The 19,865-nt window shown below is 33.1% G+C and overlaps 1 protein-coding gene across 7 annotated transcripts in view; it reads right to left on the reverse strand.

Annotated features, from left to right (window-relative positions):
- The window catches only part of LOC124950203 (multidrug resistance protein homolog 49), a 67,229-nt gene that overhangs the window by 3,802 nt on the left and 43,562 nt on the right, over window positions 1-19,865 (reverse strand). For 5 of the 7 annotated variants that reach the window (XM_047496624.1, XM_047496622.1, XM_047496623.1 and 2 more), the window contains 13 exons: window positions 18,226-18,295; window positions 17,468-17,552; window positions 15,450-15,643; window positions 15,022-15,270; window positions 12,260-12,673; window positions 11,217-11,640; window positions 10,016-10,219; window positions 6,826-7,177; window positions 5,642-5,875; window positions 4,191-5,140; window positions 2,624-3,025; window positions 2,247-2,393; window positions 1-502 (listed from right to left, as the gene is read on the reverse strand). The exon at window positions 1-502 is cut by the window's left edge and continues 3,802 nt beyond it. In XM_047496624.1, coding sequence (XP_047352580.1) covers window positions 299-502; window positions 2,247-2,393; window positions 2,624-3,025; window positions 4,191-5,140; window positions 5,642-5,875; window positions 6,826-7,177; window positions 10,016-10,219; window positions 11,217-11,640; window positions 12,260-12,673; window positions 15,022-15,270; window positions 15,450-15,643; window positions 17,468-17,552; window positions 18,226-18,295 — 3,929 coding nt within the window. In that variant the 3' untranslated portion in view covers window positions 1-298. The remainder of the gene's footprint in view (window positions 503-2,246; window positions 2,394-2,623; window positions 3,026-4,190; window positions 5,141-5,641; window positions 5,876-6,825; window positions 7,178-10,015; window positions 10,220-11,216; window positions 11,641-12,259; window positions 12,674-15,021; window positions 15,271-15,449; window positions 15,644-17,467; window positions 17,553-18,225; window positions 18,296-19,865) is intronic. The other 2 variants (XM_047496627.1, XM_047496628.1) reach the window with 1 other exon arrangement.

Here is a 19,865-nt window from a genome sequence, read left to right on the forward strand (position 1 = left end):
GGAGCCGCATATGTATTATTTAATTAAGAAATTAAGTAATCGATTATCATTGTCTTGAGAAAACATTTCTTCTTCTTCTTCTTTTTTTTTTTTTTCTTTTCTATTTCCAAATTCGCGCGAATCCGATTCGTCCTTGTACGAAGCTCTCCTTCGATCTAAACCTTCGAAATTAGAATATTCATTCGTCCTAAGTGTATACGTGTAAATATATATGTATATATGAAAGAGAAAAAAAAAATGGGGATTATTAATGGGATAATAGAATGGGAAGGAAGTTTAAAATCTCGCGCTAAAATATCTATTCCATGGCGGTCTCTTGTAGATTATGTAGATGTGCGTAAAGGCCATCAGCAGCGATTAGATCGTCGTGAGTACCCATCTCAGCGACTGTACCCTTTTCAAGGACACATATCACGTCTGCATTTCTTACGGTAGCAAGACGATGCGCTATGGTGATACACGTCCTACCTTCCATCGCTTTGTCAAGGGCCGCTTGTACTACCTATCAACATACAAAATAATAAAACTTTATATGTTAGAATAAAATAATTTATATATATATATACACACACACACACATATAAAGATATTGTGAGATCGAGGAATAAAATTTTTTTCGTTCTTTTTTACCGGGCAAAAAGGAAATATTCAACAAAATTTTTACTCTCGCTATGAAATAAAATAAAAATTTGTCATTTCTCGATATCGGAAAGAGCTTCTTCGTTTTCGTTACGGAAGGTGAAATAAACCAGGCCAAAGTTCAGCATGAAACGATAACTCCGAAACAATATAACCGTGAAATTCGTGCTAACACCGAAGTTACGAAGAGTCGTTTCTATTGACCGCCACCGACAACAATCGTGCACTCTCGTAAAGCCAATGATTTCCGATTGTCGAGGTTGATAACGCGAGCGAACTGCCACAGATCGTTGTGTTATCATTCGATCCAAACTATTTCGCGGTTGATGTCTCAATTTTTTTTCCACATCGATATCGACTTTACTTGTTGACAAAAAAATTGACCTTTTTGCGCTTTTTTCCTCTGATCTCGTTTTATTTTATGCTTTTCGATTTTTTAATTTTCGCATTCTTTTCATCGAGCTCACAGAGCTTTATCGGTTCTTCAAATTTATTTACAAACATTTGCATAGCTATTATACTACAATATATACATATGTGTATTAATTACGAGCGTAAAAAAAAAAAGAAAAAAAAAAAAAAAAAAAAAATCATTTATATCGTAAATCTTTAATTGAAAAAAAAAAAGGAAAAAAAAGAAAAAATAAGAAAAGAAAAAAAGGAAGGAAGAAAGAAAATCTCGCCTCTCTTTGATCCTATTAATAAAATTATTATCGAACGTTCTATAAATTTCATTCCTACGTAGAATTTATCTTTCGTTCGTCAAAGACGAACTTTTAGTTCATTTGCATGTTGACTAGTTTGGCACGCAGTTGAAATGTACTATAGTATGTATCGCGATTGCATCTTCCAGTCGAGTTTCCTCGAGTCTCCTTAAAGTGAAGACGGAGAAAGCCAATCTCTTTCCTTTCGATTGAAATTCGACGACGCTTTTAAAGAGGCACGCTTGAGAGTTTAAACGCGCAATAAAGAAAACACAGTATATATAGTATTTACCTACTAACAGTAATTGATAAGGATTACTAACGCCGATAGGATGTGAAGAGATGAGTTCTCTCCTTTAACTTAGAAATACGATTCAAAATTACAGAGAGAAGAAAAGGATCTTTCAGTTTCAATATCCAATGCGACTTTCAACTTCAAAAGATGTAAATGCCTCTTTGAATATCCTTTCGGCAATATAATCGGAAAGGAAAGAACCGTGAAGGAATATTATATGTCAATGTTTTGACCTTTAAATCGCCCCTTGACCTCGCTATTATTATCACTTTTTTTTATTCTACTTCAAAATCGTATGCCTGTTTAAAAACGTCGACGAAAGAAGAAGAACGAGGAAAAAAAAAGAAATGAATTAATGAAAATAAAGGGCCAAGTGAGTCTTTGGAAGCAACTTAATTAAATCAGCGATTGGAGTATCTCTCTTGGATAAAGAGAGAGAGAGAGAGAGAGAGAGAGAGAAAGATATATATATATATATATATATATATAGAGAGAGAGAGAGAGAGAGAGAAAGAGAAATTATATTTCCCGTCTACCTCTATCTCCTTTACTAAAGATTAAGATCTTATGAGAAAGTTAGACAGAGATGGAGAAAGAGAATATCTTACCTTTTCGCTTTGAGTGTCGAGAGCTGAGGTTGCCTCATCCAAGAGCAAGATTCGTGGGTTCCTTACCAAAGCACGCGCGATAGCTATGCGCTGTTTCTGACCTCCTGAAAGCTGTGTACCCTTTGATCCTAGTCTCGTATCGTAACCCTAAAGAGGAGAACGAGCTAACTTATAACACGTTGCATACCGTAGACTTCTATGAGAAACTTTAGGACGTGAGCCAAAATTCGATTAATTTCAACTTGATGATACACGATATGAAGAAACGTATAGGAATAAAATATAAAATAGAATATAAAAAGTATTTGAAAATTTCTTAATGATCTCTTTTATTTTTCGTTAAATCATTGAATATATAGATCCAATGGTATCCTCACCAATGGCAACGAACTGACGAAACTATGAATATTTGACTTCTTGGAGGCTTCAATGATCTCGTCCATCGGAACTCGTCGATAATTGTCGCCGTAAGCGATATTCTCGGCTATGGTTCTATCAAAGAGAACGGGTTCCTGACCTACAACGCCAAGCTGAGATCTAAGTGAGGCCAGTGAAACCGAGGAGATGTCGCGACGGTCCATAGTAATCGTCCCGGAGATTGGATCGTACAAGCGTTGCAGTAGTTGAATGCAGGTTGACTTTCCACAGCCACTTTGACCAACTAAGGCGACCATCTGACCTGGCTTTACTATTAAATTCAAACCACGAAGTATCTGCATCTCTGGGCGCGTTGGATAATGGAATTCCACTTTTGAAAATTGTATCAGTCCTTCTGCCTTCTGTAATTATAAATGAAAAAGGTTGTCGTTGTCGTTATCGTTACCATTGCCATTCTCATTCCTCTTCACGTATCTTGTCTTTGTTATCTTCATTCATATCGTAACGTTAAAATATTAATTATCTTAATATACATCATGCATACCGATCAAATTTTAATAAGCTTTCCTAACAACGGAATACAAAATTAAACTTTATCGTTAATTTCATAAATAATGTCGATTCTATATATATATATATATATATAACAATGTTCCTTCCTCGAATTAAATGCAACAGGTAGTATAATTGGCAAATTTTCGTTACACCGTACATCATATGATTTATATGAACGTACGTAAAATAAATGATCGTCTGAAAGACTTAAATTCGCGCCATTATACGTAATGTTATCATCGGGTAACATTTTTATCGCGTATTAAAGACTGAGAAATATTTTTGACACGTTGTAAAAGCGTTCGTATAGTATAAACCAAAAATGTTTCGACGTGAATGGTTCGACGTCACGCTCGATCAAATTCTTTCGTATAAATTTAGAAAATTCTTCGACGATCGCTTTATAGAAAAGTATGACGTTCAAAGGAAACCAAAAGTTCTCGGACCTCCGTTAAAAAGAAGGGAACTCGAAAGTTTCGTCCAGACGACCACGAGCCCTCATTTTATTATACGCGTCTCGACTTTGACCGACCAGAGCTTAATTAACCCGAAGTCACTTAAAAGACTCGAAACAAATTATACTCCAACTATTTTTATGAACTCTCCATTTAACTTTCGCGTCGCAAACTCATATATCTGTATAATTTTTCTTTTCTCTTTCTTTTTTCTTCTTTTTATTTATTTATTCATTTATTTCTTTTTTTTTTTTTTTCACTCATATTTAATTTCCTTCAGTCACAGAATTACTTTATATTCAAAGATTAATGTTCGCCAAGTATAAAGTAATACGGATGTAAGTTCATTCCAAATAATATTCTCGCGTTATAGGTATATTAAAATTTTTCTTATTCTTTTTCGTTCTTCTGTTTTTTTTTTTTTTTTTTTTTTTTTTTTTTTTATACGCAGAAATAAAAAAATTGCATTATAAACGATTAAAATATTTAAGAGTACAAAAATTATTAATAGTAATATATTTTTTTTTTATTTTTTTTTTTTTTTTCTGTTTCTTACCCAATCCAAATCTTTTCCTTCTGATCCCGGTGGTGAAGAAATTTCTGGCACCCTATCCAATAGCCTGAAGATCCTTCCAGCAGAGATTTTGGCCGTATTAAAATTCGGCGCGAAAGCCAATGCCTGTCCCAACATCCAGGAACCGAATATAAGTGCTTCCGATACTTTGATGACATCTTGATAATTAAGACCCTCTCTTGCCACCAAGTAACCACCGTAGTAGAGACTTAGAGCATATCCAAAATAGGGAGTAGTCTGACCGCAAGAGAAGACCAATCCTCTCAATCGGTTTCTCGTCCTGGTAGCTTGCGCCACATGATCGAGTTCGACGCAATATCGATTGAAGAAGGCTGTCTCCTTGCCCAAACTCGCAACCGTTCTGATGTTCGATATCGCTTCTATCGCTATTCTCGTAGCCGCTTCCATTTTTTTCTTCTCTTGAAGTCCCTGTCCACTCATGATCCTAGCCTCAAAAAAGACAGCACCAAGAACTAATGGAATAGAAACTACCGATACCAAAGTCATCTTCCAGGTATAATACATAGACAATCCAATGCCAAGGACCAAAGTTGAAAGAGCTTGGAGTATGGCACCTATTCGACTTCCTGTAGCTCCTTGAACGGCTCCAGCATCCGAAGATAATCTAGCGCAAAGCGCACCGACACTGTTCTGTTCTTCGTCGTACCAACCCATTTCTTGTTTCAACATAGCTCCAAAAGTCATCTTTCTGATCCTTGTTGTCATCCTGACCCCAGATAGACCAAACATATACATTTGTAGGAAGGTTCCTATGCCGGTTATCACACCGACGATGATGAAAAGGACCGAAAAGTTCACCGTCTCTCTTCTAACTTCGTCTTCATCTTGAAGACCCAATACGTAATAAACTTGACCGAATAAGACTGCGAATGCTGGAAATGATGCTCCTACCGTCCCAGCTGCTAAACATCCTAAAAGGAAAGGAGACCGTTTAACTCGTAAAACTGTTTCCATCTTCTTTCCTTTCTACCGAATGAAAATTTTCTCTCAAACTGACAAGAGAGAGAGAAAGAGAGAGAGAGAGAGGAAGGGGGACTGGGAAGTAACTTCGTAATGTCGTAAAAAACATTTACGTCGTCTGGATAAGTTGCTCAGGGATGCGAAGTATTGCCAGTAAATAAATGTCCCTTGGAATGTCCCATTTATATGAGCATTGTGCTCCAATCAGCTCTTTCGAAGATATCCTAAATTTTAGACCATCCCCTTTCCCTCTTCTACATTTTCTTTTACAACGCACGTTAATCGTTTCTCTTATCTTTTTGACGAGAAAAATTCCTGTGTACTCGTCGGATAAATCACAAAAAAAGAGCCTTCTCCTCCATACCGATAACCGTGTAAAGTCGTCGTGAAGTTAACCGATCGATCGGCCCTGACACGATAATCTCACGAAAGAAAGGAGACGAAGTACCAACCTATAAAGTTGAAAGGCCATTCCGTTTTGTTCAACCCTAGTATCCTACTCATCGGTGCATCGTACGGTTTTTCGTGCTCCTCCAAACCAGCATCCGAGCCGGCATCGGACCCACCTGCTAGTGATAACCGATGGGAGTGCATAGATAGGGTCGAAAATTGTCTCTTCAATGGAGCCTTCTGGGTTTTAGGTTTCGCTGCTGTTACCGTTTTCGCTGCGGACGCCGTAGCCTTAGCTAAAAAAAAAAATATTAATGGGACGTTCCTTTTTATATAACACAAAAAATACAAATTCTCCTATGCCGATAAATTAATCCAATTAATTAAGTAAACTTTACTTTCTCGCTCAGTAATACTATCTCCTTTTCTATAATATATTTTTTTCTTCCTTTTTTTTTTTTTTTCCTTTCTTTTTTTTTCATTCTTAATAAATTTATCAACTCGTTATCGGACCTGAGAACTTATTCTCCGATGGTACTCGTACACTGAAGGGGATCTGTCCATTCAACGTTGGAAATTGGTGACAAATTAAAATGTTATTAAAATAGCAATTCAGCTTATTAATTTAGTTACCGACGTTGCAAAAACATAGATACATTTATTCCTACGCAAATCCTTTCTTATTTTCTAACAAGGAAACATGTGGACGTAAAAGAATTAAGTTTAAGCTTCCATTATTTTCATCTAGATTATCCTACTATGGTAATGAAGATAAATTTGAATTATACGAAATAGAAACGAATTCTTATATAGACGAATACCTATTTAAACTTTACAAAAACAAATTGGATAGATAAAACGTATTCAATTGTTAATCCTATTTTGTTAATATCATTTTCAAAATTTTCTTGATATCATTTATATCGATATAATTGTGCTATGCCAAATGTTATTATAAATATTTATTGAAGAAAAAAAAAAAAAAAAAGAAAAAAAAAAGAAAGAAAAAACATTTATAAAAATTCGAATATACGTAAGAACAAGAAAGTTTTTTGACGATTTTAAAATAAAATAAAATTGTCTAAATACAGATATTAAAAAAGCGATATGAAAATGGCTTATAAAATTAATTACTTTATAAAAGTATTAATGAATTAAAATCGTAATGTTTGTTTTTTCCTCCTTTTAATGATAAATATATTTATATATAAAATATATAATGATATTTAAATGAAATTTCTAATACCTTTGGCAGCAGCACTGGCATCAGCTGCGACCAATCCGTGATAATGTTTGCCAAGTGCCAGCAACTCCTCATGTGTACCCTCTTCAACAACCTTGCCATCCTTGATAAAGACGATCCTATTGGCGTTAGTGATAGTAGAGAGTCTGTGAGTCACGATAACGGTCGTTCTGCCTTTCGAAGCAGCATCAAGTGCTCTCTGAACGGTTGCTTCACTGTGAAGATCCAACGCGGAAGTAGCCTCGTCGAGTAAAAGTATGGCTGGTCGTCTGACCAAAGCACGTGCGATCGCGATCCTTTGTTTTTGCCCACCTGATAGTTGGGAACCTCTCTCTCCTACAGGACTATCATAACCCTGAAAGAAGACAAAGTGCAAAAAAAAAAAAAAGAAAAAAAAAAGAAAGAAAGAAAGAAAAAAAATCATAAGATAATTATTCTAACTACGAAAAAAATTTTCAATCTACGAACAATTCGAAGCACACAATTCAATATTTTTTTTCTTTTTTTTTTTCTTTTTTTTTTTTTTTTTTTTTTTTAGAAAAAGAAAACAAATGTTTAAAAAAAGAAAAAAAAAACATACAAAGCTTAGCTCGTAGCTAAATACTTTGGCTTATTTTTTTTTTTTTTTTTTTTTTTTTTTTTTTTTTCAATATTTACAAAATATAAAATGAATATTATCTTATTAACGAATTAACGAATAATCTTATTAATTGGTCGATTTAAATTATCAGATTTTAAAAGTTAACGATATGATATGATAATTAATAATCGAACGACATATTTTTCTATTAATTGTAGATAATATTAAGAACATGATTCTCGATCGATGTATCCCTTAGAGCGAGGAAAGTTTTATTTTCCTCGAAAAGATCGATTTTGTTTTCTTGTTCAGGCGAGAAAAAAAAAGAGAAAAAAGAAAAAGAAAAAGAAGAAGAAAAAAAAGAAAAAAAAAAAGAAAAAAAGGAAACAAAAAAAGAAAAGAAAAAGAAAAAAAGGAAACGGAAATAGAATAGGCTCATAGATCCATGAGAATTATCTTCGGCCACGCCATGCTCATCCGTAATCGCTCGCGTGCGATAGCTTCGACGTCGAGGCTATCGGTATCGTCGATCGTTTTCTATCCAGCTTTGCCAACGATTTGCGGTTCGGAATAATGGTTATTTAATCAACGAGGAAACTGCAGGACGCATCTGTGAGACCCCACGAATATTCACCCACTCCTCCTGTCATTTCAGGGATTTCAACCGATATCGATACTTGTTTTCCTTTTTCTTCTTTTTTTTTGTATTGTTTTGTTTTGTTTTGTTTTGGTTTTTTTTTTTTTTATTGACGCAACACCATCGTCACGTTTATCACGGAGGGAGAAAAAAGAAAATCGAAAATTATAATATTTGTTAATTGTAAACTGATTGATTTTGATTGACGTATATAACAGAATATAAATGAATAAATATAAAATATGTTAATCTTATTTGAATTTAAAAGAATATTCGAGTTCCTTTTGTTTGATTTAAATATTACATTGATTATTAACAATTATTAAAAATACATTATTTTAATAAAGCTTTTTATGGACTTTTCTATACAATATTATTATGAATACATTTCATTGCTCAACACGGCTTTCAAACGATTTTCTTTTATCGATATATAATATATACATATATTATAATAATCCTGATAATAATAAATCGACATATTAAAATATAAAATAAACTTAGAATATATTCGTTATGTTGATTTATATATTTTATTGATTCGAGAAAACATGCATTCTATTAATATTCGAAAAGATGTAATTATATCGTATGAGAGAGAGAGAGAGAGAGAGAGAGAGAGAGAGAGAGAGAGAAAACACGATAACGAAATTGAGCCTCGAATTTCGAATTTCAATTCCGTTTTCGAGTAAATTTTAGTTCGATAACCAATGAGAAATCCGGGAGAAAAAAAAAAGAAACATTAACCATGCGTCTAATCTGCTTTAGCTAAAACATGAACGTAAGCGGAATACGAACGAAGATTACCGACGAAATTATCCCGAAATGGCGAATTCAACTAGCGATAATTCGGTAATAAACGCCTAATCGTTGACACGGGCGTAATCTCGGATAATGTTATTTGCAGACGAAATGTGTTATACTAGAGGATATTTTATCGCTTGTTTACGCGAGCGTTCTGCGGATCGTTCTAACACCTGAGACTATCGTTAATACATATATACATCATACATGCAGCACATCATGCGCATAAATATATAGACGAGATCTCGACGTGTAATACATAAACGTCGAAAATCGATAGTTCGTTCATTCCAACAAATAAATCTTTTTATTTATTTCATAATTATCATCATGCATAAATTAAAAAAAAAAAAAAAAAAAAAAAAGAAATTCAAATATCCCAAGTAAATTTTTATTAACAAATTATAAATCATTGAATACGAGGCACTACTATCTTTTCATTCATTATCGATATTTTCAATAAAATTTACTAATCTTATATTTAATAAGAGTTGAGGTTAAATTATACCACGAAAGGTTTACTAATGGACGAACGAATTGGAAAATGTATAAATAATACAACGTGTACGTAACACAAATTCGTATATATATATATATATATATATATATATATATATATATATACATAAAACATTAATAAATACGGTATTTCGTCAAATATTTATAAATGTTATTACTAATAACTCGCTTACGGCATATTACGGTTCTGTTTTGTTTACTGAATGTACCAATTGAATATATCAAAAAAGAAAAAGGTTAAATTGAATGAAATAAAAATTTAAAAAATTTTCTACCCAGTATAAATAAATAATCTCATTAATTTCCAATTAAAATGGGAAAGTTTTATACATAAAAAAAAAAAAAAAAAAAAAAAAAAAAAAAAAACACAAAGGAAAAAGGTAGAAAAAAAAAGAAAAAGAAGATAAAGGAATCGCGTTGTTGCGTCTAATCGATATTCCGGAATATAATTTAAAGATCAAACAGAAAAAGAAAAAAAAAGAAAGAAAAAAAAAAAAAGAAAAAAAGAAAAGAAAAGAAAAAGGAAAAAGTACGTTCAACTCTTTTATCCTTATTCTCCTTTTAAACGACAAAGGAAGGAAACGAAAAATTTTTAGCAAAGCAACGGTTGTGTGTTGGTAGAATAGCAGAAAAGGGTTTGGTGGGTTGCTTACCTCCGGCAGTTTGCTGATGAAGTCGTGAGCGTTCGCTTCCTTGGCAGCTTTGATCATCTCTTCTTCGGTAACGCTGTCATTTCCGTAACGGATGTTCTCTCGTATTGTCGTGTCAAAGAGTACTGGTTCCTGACCAACAACACCGATATACGAGCGCAACCATTGAACGTTTAACTTCGATATATCGACGCCATCTAAATATACCTAAAATTGAAATCGTAATATACGAAATATAATGAAATACATGGAATACGTGAAATAACATTTTTATTTTATAATATTTATTTTCTCTTAATGTTATTTATATTAATATTCATATATCCATGAAATATTAATTATCCATTGCTTTTATATTATCCTTTATATAAAAATATAACTTATACGAAAAAACGAATATATCTTTGATATGTCACTTTTGTAATGTATCAATTTTTTGCGACTGAATTTTTTTCTTTCTTTCTTTTTTTTTTTTTTTTTTTTTTTTTTTTTTTCTTCTTCTTCTTTTAAATACGTCACTCGAACGCACGCGTGCACAAGTTAAGAAAAAAAAAAAGAAAAAAAAAAAAAAAAAAAAAAGAAAAAAAAAGAAAAAGAAACTTCGAAATCATCACGGGCAAAGAAAAATTTTTCTAGGAATAATAAAAATGTCAGAGTGGTAAGGGATTAACTTGGTAATTACGTAATACACACTGGCATACAAATAAAAAAAAAACTTTCCGAGCCTGCTGTGCCACCCCCCCCCCTCCTTTCAGAAAACTTCTCGAATCTACAGAATCCAAAAGACTTTAGGGATTAAGTCTCTCCCTCTTTCTCTCTCTCTCTCTCTCTCTCTCATTTGTTTTCTTTTTCTCTCTTTCTCCCCCGACCTCATTTTTCTTTTAATTAGCGAACCGCGAAAGTTTTCGATATTACGAAAGTGAATCGAGGGATTCGTATGAATACGCATTTTAACGGTAAACTCCATTAAGTCGAAATTATAGTTACAGAGAGAGAGAGAGAAAGAGAGAGAGAGAGAGAGAGAGAGAGAGAGGGAAGGGAAAAAAAAGAAAAAAAGAAAAAAAGAAAAGAAAATGATTTTTATGTCAAAATCGAAGCGAAAAAAATTACGAATATTAAAGAAAGCTTATAAGGTAGAAATGAATAAGGGAAAAAGAAAAATGGATGGAAAAGTAAATAAATAAAAGGAAATAAAATTACTTACTTGTCCTTGCAATGGATCGTAAAGTCTTTGAATGAGTTGTAAACACGTCGATTTACCGCATCCAGAGCCACCGACCAATGCGACGGTCTCTCCATGTTTTATTTTCAAATTTAAACCTTGCAACACCTGGATATCCTTTCTCGCTGGATAACGAAAGTGAACGTCTTTGAATTCTATATCACCGCTAACCGATTTTAATTTCTGACCCTCCTTGCTAAGACTATCGATGGATGGTACACGATCGAGTACTTGAAATACCGCAGCAGCTGATCCTCTGGCCACTGCAAAGGCTTCTAAATGTGGCGAAGTGAGACCCATGTTTTGTGCACCAGCCAACACACCAAAAAATACTATCACCAAGACGGCCGGTGTATATTCTTTGTATTCCTTCGGACGATCCTCCAAAATCAGTTGGACTCCATACCTGATAGATCGACAGACGAAGGACGACTGAATTCAACTCTAATTCCATTCCATATCTTTTATTTACAAAACAGTCCAACGACCGATTCCAAGAATTATTTATATAGATCTTAGATCTAGTCTATGTTTATAAACAGTACATTGACGTCATTTCTTTTTCCTCGTATAACACGTAATCTTATAATAAAAATACGATATTAAGTTTATATAACAAATACGTATCGTAAATGTGTTACACGTAAATTCCTTTTGCTTGTTATTTTACAAATATTTTACCACGTAAATACATAATCCATTAATGAGAGTAATCAATATCTTTCATCGATTTTAACGAGAAAATGTTAACGTAATTTTCTAATACATTATTATATATGTATATCGGTATAAAATGTAGTATGAATATTTTTAATAATAATAAGAAGAAGAAGAAGAAGAAAAAGAAGAGGAAGAATTCAATGAATCGTGACGTAATTTCATTTATATAAAAATATATCATAATAATTTATTATAATTTTTGAAGAAAAATATTATATAATAAAATTAATTTAACTTTTGTCAATTTATTCAGAGGATCAAAAGGATAAAACATCAATCAAATGAGACACTTTTAAGTAACTTACCAAAAAGCGAGGGCATAGCTGAGATAAATGATAAACCACATGACACCACCTCCAACGCCAGACCACATTCCTCTCTTGATGCCTGTTTTTTCTGCGGGCAAAAGCTTCTCCGCGTATCTGTCGACCTCCTTTTGCTCGCCATTGAAGGCTATGACCGTCCTGATGGCACCAAGGACCTCTTCAGCGACGCTTCCAGCTTGTCCATACGCAGCCAACTCGAGGGCTGTTAAGGAGCTTTGAACCTTGGCTACCACAGCAGTGGCTATGACGATAATTGGCGCGCAGCTAAGCACAACCAATGTCAATTTCCAACCGTATATGAAGGATATAATGATTGATGATATAAAGGAGACCATCAAATACGTAAAGATACCGAGCTTCTCGCCTATTCCATCCTTCATTTTGTCCAAATCTCTGAGAACAAAAATAGAAAAGAATAATTCACGTCCGTCCAAATTCTTTGTCATTTAGAAAAATAATTTCTACGTATCCTTGAATTTCGAATTTTTATTTAGCGAGAAAATTTTATTTGATCGAATACCTACGTCAAAAAAAGAAAAGAAAAAAAAGAAAAAGAAAAAGAAAATATTAATCGAATTGGATAATTAATGATTTTTATTATTCGATCATTTTATAAATACAAAAAAAAAAAAAAAAAAGAAGAAGGAAAAAAAAAGAGTCGAACAAGAAGAAATTATACGTCCACGCTAATCAATTTCAATTCGAACGGTATTGTATAATATTATCGATTAGATCGAAAAAGAGAAATGAATGAATGAATGAATGAATGAATGAATGAATGAATGAATGAAGCAATAAATTGACATTAAATTGTACGAACAATATAAGGGCTTCGGTAAGCCTTGAAAACCTCGAAGGGGGTGAACCCTCGAGATCGAGCTAAAAATAATATCTTTCGCTCGAGCTCGATGGTAACGAACGTTTGTTCTCGCGGTAATCGACTTTTTAAAGTGCATACCCTTCTCTCTTCTCCTTCCCTCTCCCCCCCCCCCCCATAATAAAAAGTTCCCTCTGGATGGGTCAGTCCTTGGCAAATGGTAATGGAAAAGCGTTTATCGTTATCGATCGACGACGAAGGTGGTACCCTTGCGTCGTTTATCACCGTCTCTCTCTCTCTCTCTCTCTCTCTCTCTCTCTCTCTCTCTCTCTCTCTCTCTCTCTCTCTCTGTCTCTCTCTCGCCACGAAAGAAAAAAGACTTTATGTAACGACGATTAAGTGTCTTAAATGTCTGACGTAAGATACTCCATCGTTTAGGATGAAACATGATATATAAAAACAGAAACTCTCAAGGCGATGTCACTGATATACTCGAAGATACTCGAAGATATTAAATACTTGAGTATTTAACAATATCATTGTTTAAATTTATAAATCATAACTTTGTTACATGATTAAAAATAAATCGAACGGATATTTCGTTTTTCTATAATATTCGAATTAATAAAATACAATGTTCTTTAAATATGTGCGAGGAAAAGGAAAAGAAAATATACATACTCGTTCAATCAAATTGTTCTTACTATTATCGATAAACTTGCGCTATATATAAATTCTTTCATCTTATCAAAAATAAAAAAAGAAAAAAAAAAAGAAAAAAGAAAAAAGAATAAGAAAGAAAAAGTTGAAGAAATTAAAATGTCAAAATTGCTTAAATTCTATCGTATTGTACGTAAGATATAAATATTAAATGTTAAAAATTTAATGGAATCTTTGATTATTATAAAAAAAAAAAAAAAAAAAAAAAAAAAAAAAGAATCATTACGTAGAGTACGAAAGATTGTTTAAATAAATTGTTGTAATGATTTTTCTTTCTCTCTTTTTTTTTTTTTTTTTTACTTTTTTATTTTTTTATTCCTTATTTTAGATTATCTCGGAGATACGACGATAAAGACAAAGGGATAAACGATTTGGAACGATCACTATGAACGCTTCTTACGAAACTATCCATAATAACGACGAGTCCATACTTCTTCTACCTATTATGTAGAAGCTAATTCGGAAAGCGGAGGCAAAGACAGGACACAGACAAGCTTTTCGAGTTTCGCAAACGCCCACTTGTTGCACCTTCTCTCTTCTATTCGAATGCCTGTCTGGATTTAGCTAGCTAGCTAGAGATAGCTAGCTAGGTAGCTAGCTCTAGCTAGCTAGCTAGCCGATTGGCTCGATGACTAGTTGTTGAACACGCGCACGCTCAAACTATCGAAAACTTTTTGCTCTCTTCTTATCGAATCGCATTTTAGTTACACTATCATGATAAGTAATATCGTGAATTTTCTTTGACGATGTCTCTGCATATACCAATAACATAATTTCTCCTTAAAATCAATGTACTTCTTAATAATACGATTGAATTGTTGATAAATAAAATGACATTATTGAGAAAAATAGAAAGGGAATAAGAAGGAAAAAAATAAAAAGCGAAAAATTAAAAAATACCGTAATTTTCTTCATTTTCATTTCTTAATCGAACCAAACAGACAGACACACAGAGAGAGAGAGAGAGAGAGAGAGAGAGAGAGAGAGAAAGAGAGACATTCGAATTATACGTCTAATATAGATGTTTCATATTTTATCAAATGTACTTTGTGATTTTTCTACATAATTGTAAAAAACATATATATATATATACCATGGATCGATGGAACATGATAAATTTTTATTGATATTTTCTTTTCATTTGAATTTTGATAGATAAAGAAAAAAGAAAAAAGAAAAAAAATGAAGAAGAAGAAAAACTTACTCGGTAATTCTGCTTGCAAAATTTGTGGATGTGTTAGTGTCGTACCAACTCATGTCCTGTCTAAGAACAGCACGCAGAAACATCTTACGTACTCTAGCGATCTGTCTGAACGCGGCTACGTTTAATAAGTCGACAGTGAAGATGGCAAAGATGAATTGTAGCGACGACAAAGCTGCACAGGACACGCCAAATGCCACTGAGTCGTCGTAGAGAGCGTCCATTTTCTCCTCCTCAGTTGCGTTCGGTCCTCTGAAATAAAAAAAAAATAAAAAAAAAAAAAAAAAAAAAAAATAAAAGCCATTCTAACTTCTGCCCTTTTTCTTAGAGTTGTTCTCCAATAAGAAACAGACTCAAGGAAATGGAAGAATCAAATCAGATTGATAGATATTACTGTTTCCAAAAGATGAGAAAAGGAAAAGAGAACTTACAAGACCTTTCCTCCTCCGAACCAATACAATATAAGCGTCGGAGTACTCGTTTGATTCGCCATATTACGGTCGACCAATAAGGTTGTGAATTCACCGTATTGTATTGTAGAAATCGGGATACAGAGACCCGTCAATGTTCCCATGATCAGGCCTCCGAAGATTAACATCAACTCGCCGATAGTAGCAAATCGGAACTGTAATTGTAAAAAAAAAAAAAAAAAGAAAAAAAAAAAAAGAAGAAAAAACAGAAAAGAAAAAAAGAAATAAAAAGAAGAAACAAAGGGAGAAAGAAATTATTATATCCAATTGATTGTATGTAAAAAAAAAAAAAAAAAAAAAAAAAAAAAAAAATATTAAATACGTTAAGATGAACGTGTATAAAAATGACGTATAAAAAGCAATTAAGACACGTTACAAGTTCGTTTGTATTAGAAAACATTATAAAGAAGTTTTATTGTAACAATAAATATCGATAAAATAATGTAATACATTGGCAAATCAATTTCGCTTTTATTTTTTTTATTATCCGTATAACCCTCGTCGAAAATTTAACGTGGCCGTTTAATTATTCGCGTCTTTGTTTCAAGGAGGACCGAAAAAGTTCTTCAGGCGCGCAATTTGTCTTCGACTAGTCCGAAATTTCACAAACACTCTCGAATGATTTAGTGGCGGGGCGCACAACTCGTGACTCACGGAAGACTTAACTGAGGAAAATTAATATCTGCTTAAGAATATGATTAATGGTGGGGTACATCGCCTGTGAACGAACGAAAACGAACTCAGAAAACGAACTCACGTCCCTTCGCGTATTCGCGAGTAAGTTATCGAATATAAGTATACGTATATTGCTTTCGTAAAAGGAAAGAAAGAGAAATACAAAAAAAAAGAAAAAAAGAGAGAGAGAGAGAGAGAAAGAGATGAAAATAAGAACAAAATTTCGAAAGATGTTCGTCTGGGCATATTATCGTTGTCGTCGTCGTCGTCGTCGTTGTCGTCGTCGTCGTCGTCGTCGTCGTCGTCGTCGTCGTCGTCATCTGTCCGAGCTAACCAAAAGTATTTCTTATTTTAATCTGACGACGAAAAGAAGAAAAAAAAAAAAAAAAAAAGAAAGAAAGAAAAAGAAAACATCGGAATAAAGTGCGAAGAAAAAAAGGAAAAGAAGAATGAGCGAGAGAAAAAATAGAAAAATATTCGGGCGACAATTTTGTTCCCTTTTAACGGGCGAGTATTAAATTCGTTACTTTTCTCTTTTTCTATCTCTCCCCCCCACCCACCCCCCGCTCCTCCTCCTCCTCCTCCACTTTTCCTCTTAAAAAGAAAAATTCCGTTTCCCAAACGGAAAAGCATTATTAAATTCTTGGTGGAAACTTTAAGCGAAGTCCTAGAGACGTATCATTTCCTTGAGCGCGGTTTCTTTCGTACGAATTTTCTTCCTATTCTTCTTCCTTTTCGTCCTTCGTATTCATCCATTTCTTCGTCTTCGTCTACGTCTTTGTTTTCGTCTTACGTCCTACGTCCTACGTCCTACGTTTTCGTCTTCGTCTTCGTCTTCGTCTTCGTCTTCTTTTATCCCTCTTTTATTTCTTTTACCTCTAAATGCAACGGCACACCCGCACTTAGAACGATTTCGATGCTCGAAAAACGTTCTTTTTTTTTTTTTTTCCTTTTTTTTTTTTTTGTTTCTTTTTTTTAACCGGACCATTTCATTCCCAAGAAAACGTTTTCTATGTATTCTTATATTTTTAGTTTTCTTAAATGTATCGTATTTTTATCACCTACATTACTATCATTACTATTGCCAGCTTAAGTAGATATTCGTGACATTTACAAAGCGTAAGAATGTACCACACCATCGATAATATTGATGTCTTTCGATTCGATCGTCTCGTCCGACGAGTTCGATGATCTCGGGATAAAAATACTACTTCGAAATTTGCCAAGATAAATTATTCCATGAAAGAAGGATCGTTGGACTAAAGTGAAAGGGGGGCGGGGGTGGGGGTTGGGGAAAAACTTACGAGTCTATAGTAAGGCACCGGTGGTAACGTCGGTGTCTGCTGAATTGGTTTTTCCTCCTCCTTCGTCTGAGGTGGCACGAATTCACTGTGGACACAAAGTATAGTCGAATCTTAATTAGGATATCGATTAACGGATAATTGAAGAACTTTCGATCGGAAGAAACTTTCGTTTAGTCTTCCTATCGTTCGTTCGATCGTTTGTGAAAGGAGGAAGAAAAAATAAAAAGAAAAAAAAAAGAAAAAAAAAAAAAGAAGAAGAAGAGAAAAAGAAAAAGAGAGAAAAGAAAAGAAAAGAAAGAAAAAAAAAAAGCAGAGAGAGAAAAGAAAGAAAGAAAAAGATAAAAAGAAAAAAGAGAGGAAGAAGAAAAAATAATGAATGAAGAAAAAATTAAGAAAATGATTATATGTAATATCGTATTACAACTTTGATCGATAGAAACTCGTTTTCGAGTTTCGAATTTGTTTTACGTATACGTAAAAAAGCTTCTTTCGAATATCATCGATAACAATGTCCCATTTACAAAATATCTCCTCTTTTGGCGATATTAATAAAATTATTATAACGCTATTTATTCGTTCATTCCCGTTCTTTCATCGGACAATCGTATCACTATTTTAATTTTACGATTTTATCTTTTTGTTTATTTTATTTTATTTTATTTTTTGTTTGTTTATTTTTCTTTTACGTATATATATATATATTCTTTTTTTTTTTTTTTTTTTTTTTTTTTTTTTTTTTTTTAAATATGCTTTCGTACATTGGTTCGCCATTCTGTTGTAGCATGTACTCGGTTTCCGTTTTATCCTTCTCCGTGTCTCGTTGTGTGTCTGAAATAAAATATATGAGGGTAACGTACGAAACGTGAACAGTGATGATTCATTTATCAATTATTCTTCGAGGCTTCACGAGTAAATTCTGGTGGTTATTGAACGACCGATAGTGCTTGATTTTCTTGCCGAAAGTACAAGCTCGGGAAAGTTTTGTTGCCTCCATGTTTAATACGTATACGTTAATACGTGTCTATAAGAGGGTATATATATATATATATGTATATCTGTGTGTGTGTGTGTAACGTATGTACCTATGTATGCATTTATATAAGTATGTATAGATATATACCGTATATGCGTATATACGTAAATATGTATATGTCGTGTATATTAAATAGAGAAAATATTCCGTGCACGTTCGTAGCTTTCAACTCGAAATTCGACGCATATTCTTTCGAATTCGTTGGGATCTTTGCATTGGAATATATTAAAAAAAAAAAAAAAATGTCGATCTGATTCGAATCTCAAACGAAAAATTCGGAATATACGTATAAGCTACGTGTTACGACACTCGATACTTAAGTCGAGATAAAAAAAAAAAAAATATAAAAAAAAAATAAAAAAAAAAAAAAAAAAAATAAAAGAAAATTCGTTTGACATCGTTGAATTTCGTCGTATCGTTAATTGAATCGTTGAAACGTGAGTCATGGTAGTACTTAATCGAGATGTACCATTCTTGTTGGAGGACGAATCATCGGAGAAAAGAGGAAAGGGGATAGGAGGAAAAAAAAAAGAGAGAAAACAAAAAAAGAAAAAAAAATAATGATCATTGATCTTTCAATTAACGTTTTACTAAACGACAGTATCGTATAAAAACGTAAGAAAAATAAAAACTCGGAAATCCTTCGATTCTCCTTGATTCCTACGTTCTCGTTAATAATATTTTTCGAGAAAGCAGAATCGTTCTCGAAGAAGAAGTCGAGAATTACGAGGGTATCTGAAATTTCCCATGGCTTCTCTTCGAGGAAAAAAAAAAGAAGAAAAAAAGAAGAAAAAAAAAAGAAAAAAAAGGGTGAAAAAAAAGAAAGAAAGAAGGGAAGGAAGGAAGAAAAAGTAAAAGAAATAATAAAAGAGGAGAGAAAAAGGAGAGAGAAAGAGAGAAAGAGAGAGAGAGAGAGAGAAAGAGAAAAAAAATAAGAGAGAAAAATCGCCCTTCCCCAACCGAGAGAAGTCGTTCGAATATTCAACGTATCAGCCTGGTTCTCTCGCTTTACTCTACCTTATCCCTTTTCCCTTTAGAATCGTGGTAGGATAAGTTGAAATTCAAATGCTCGAAATCGCGCGATACAATGTGTATGTGTATACATATATATATATATATACATATATATACACATATAAGCACGTATATATATATATATATATATATATATATATATCTACATACGTATATGTGAGAATTAGGTATTCGAGTCCTGAATTTAGGTGGGCCTTTTGGAAAATCAAGTAGGTCTTTTGCGGTAAATTGGAAATGAGTGAGCGTAAGAGTAAAGAGGAAGAAAATAGGAGAAGAAGAGGAACGAGGAAAGAGGAATCTCAAATTTGAAATTTTAATCGACCTCGAAGA

This window comes from Vespa velutina, chromosome 6 (genome assembly GCF_912470025.1).
Source record: "Vespa velutina chromosome 6, iVesVel2.1, whole genome shotgun sequence".
Lineage (NCBI taxonomy): Eukaryota > Metazoa > Arthropoda > Insecta > Hymenoptera > Vespidae > Vespa > Vespa velutina.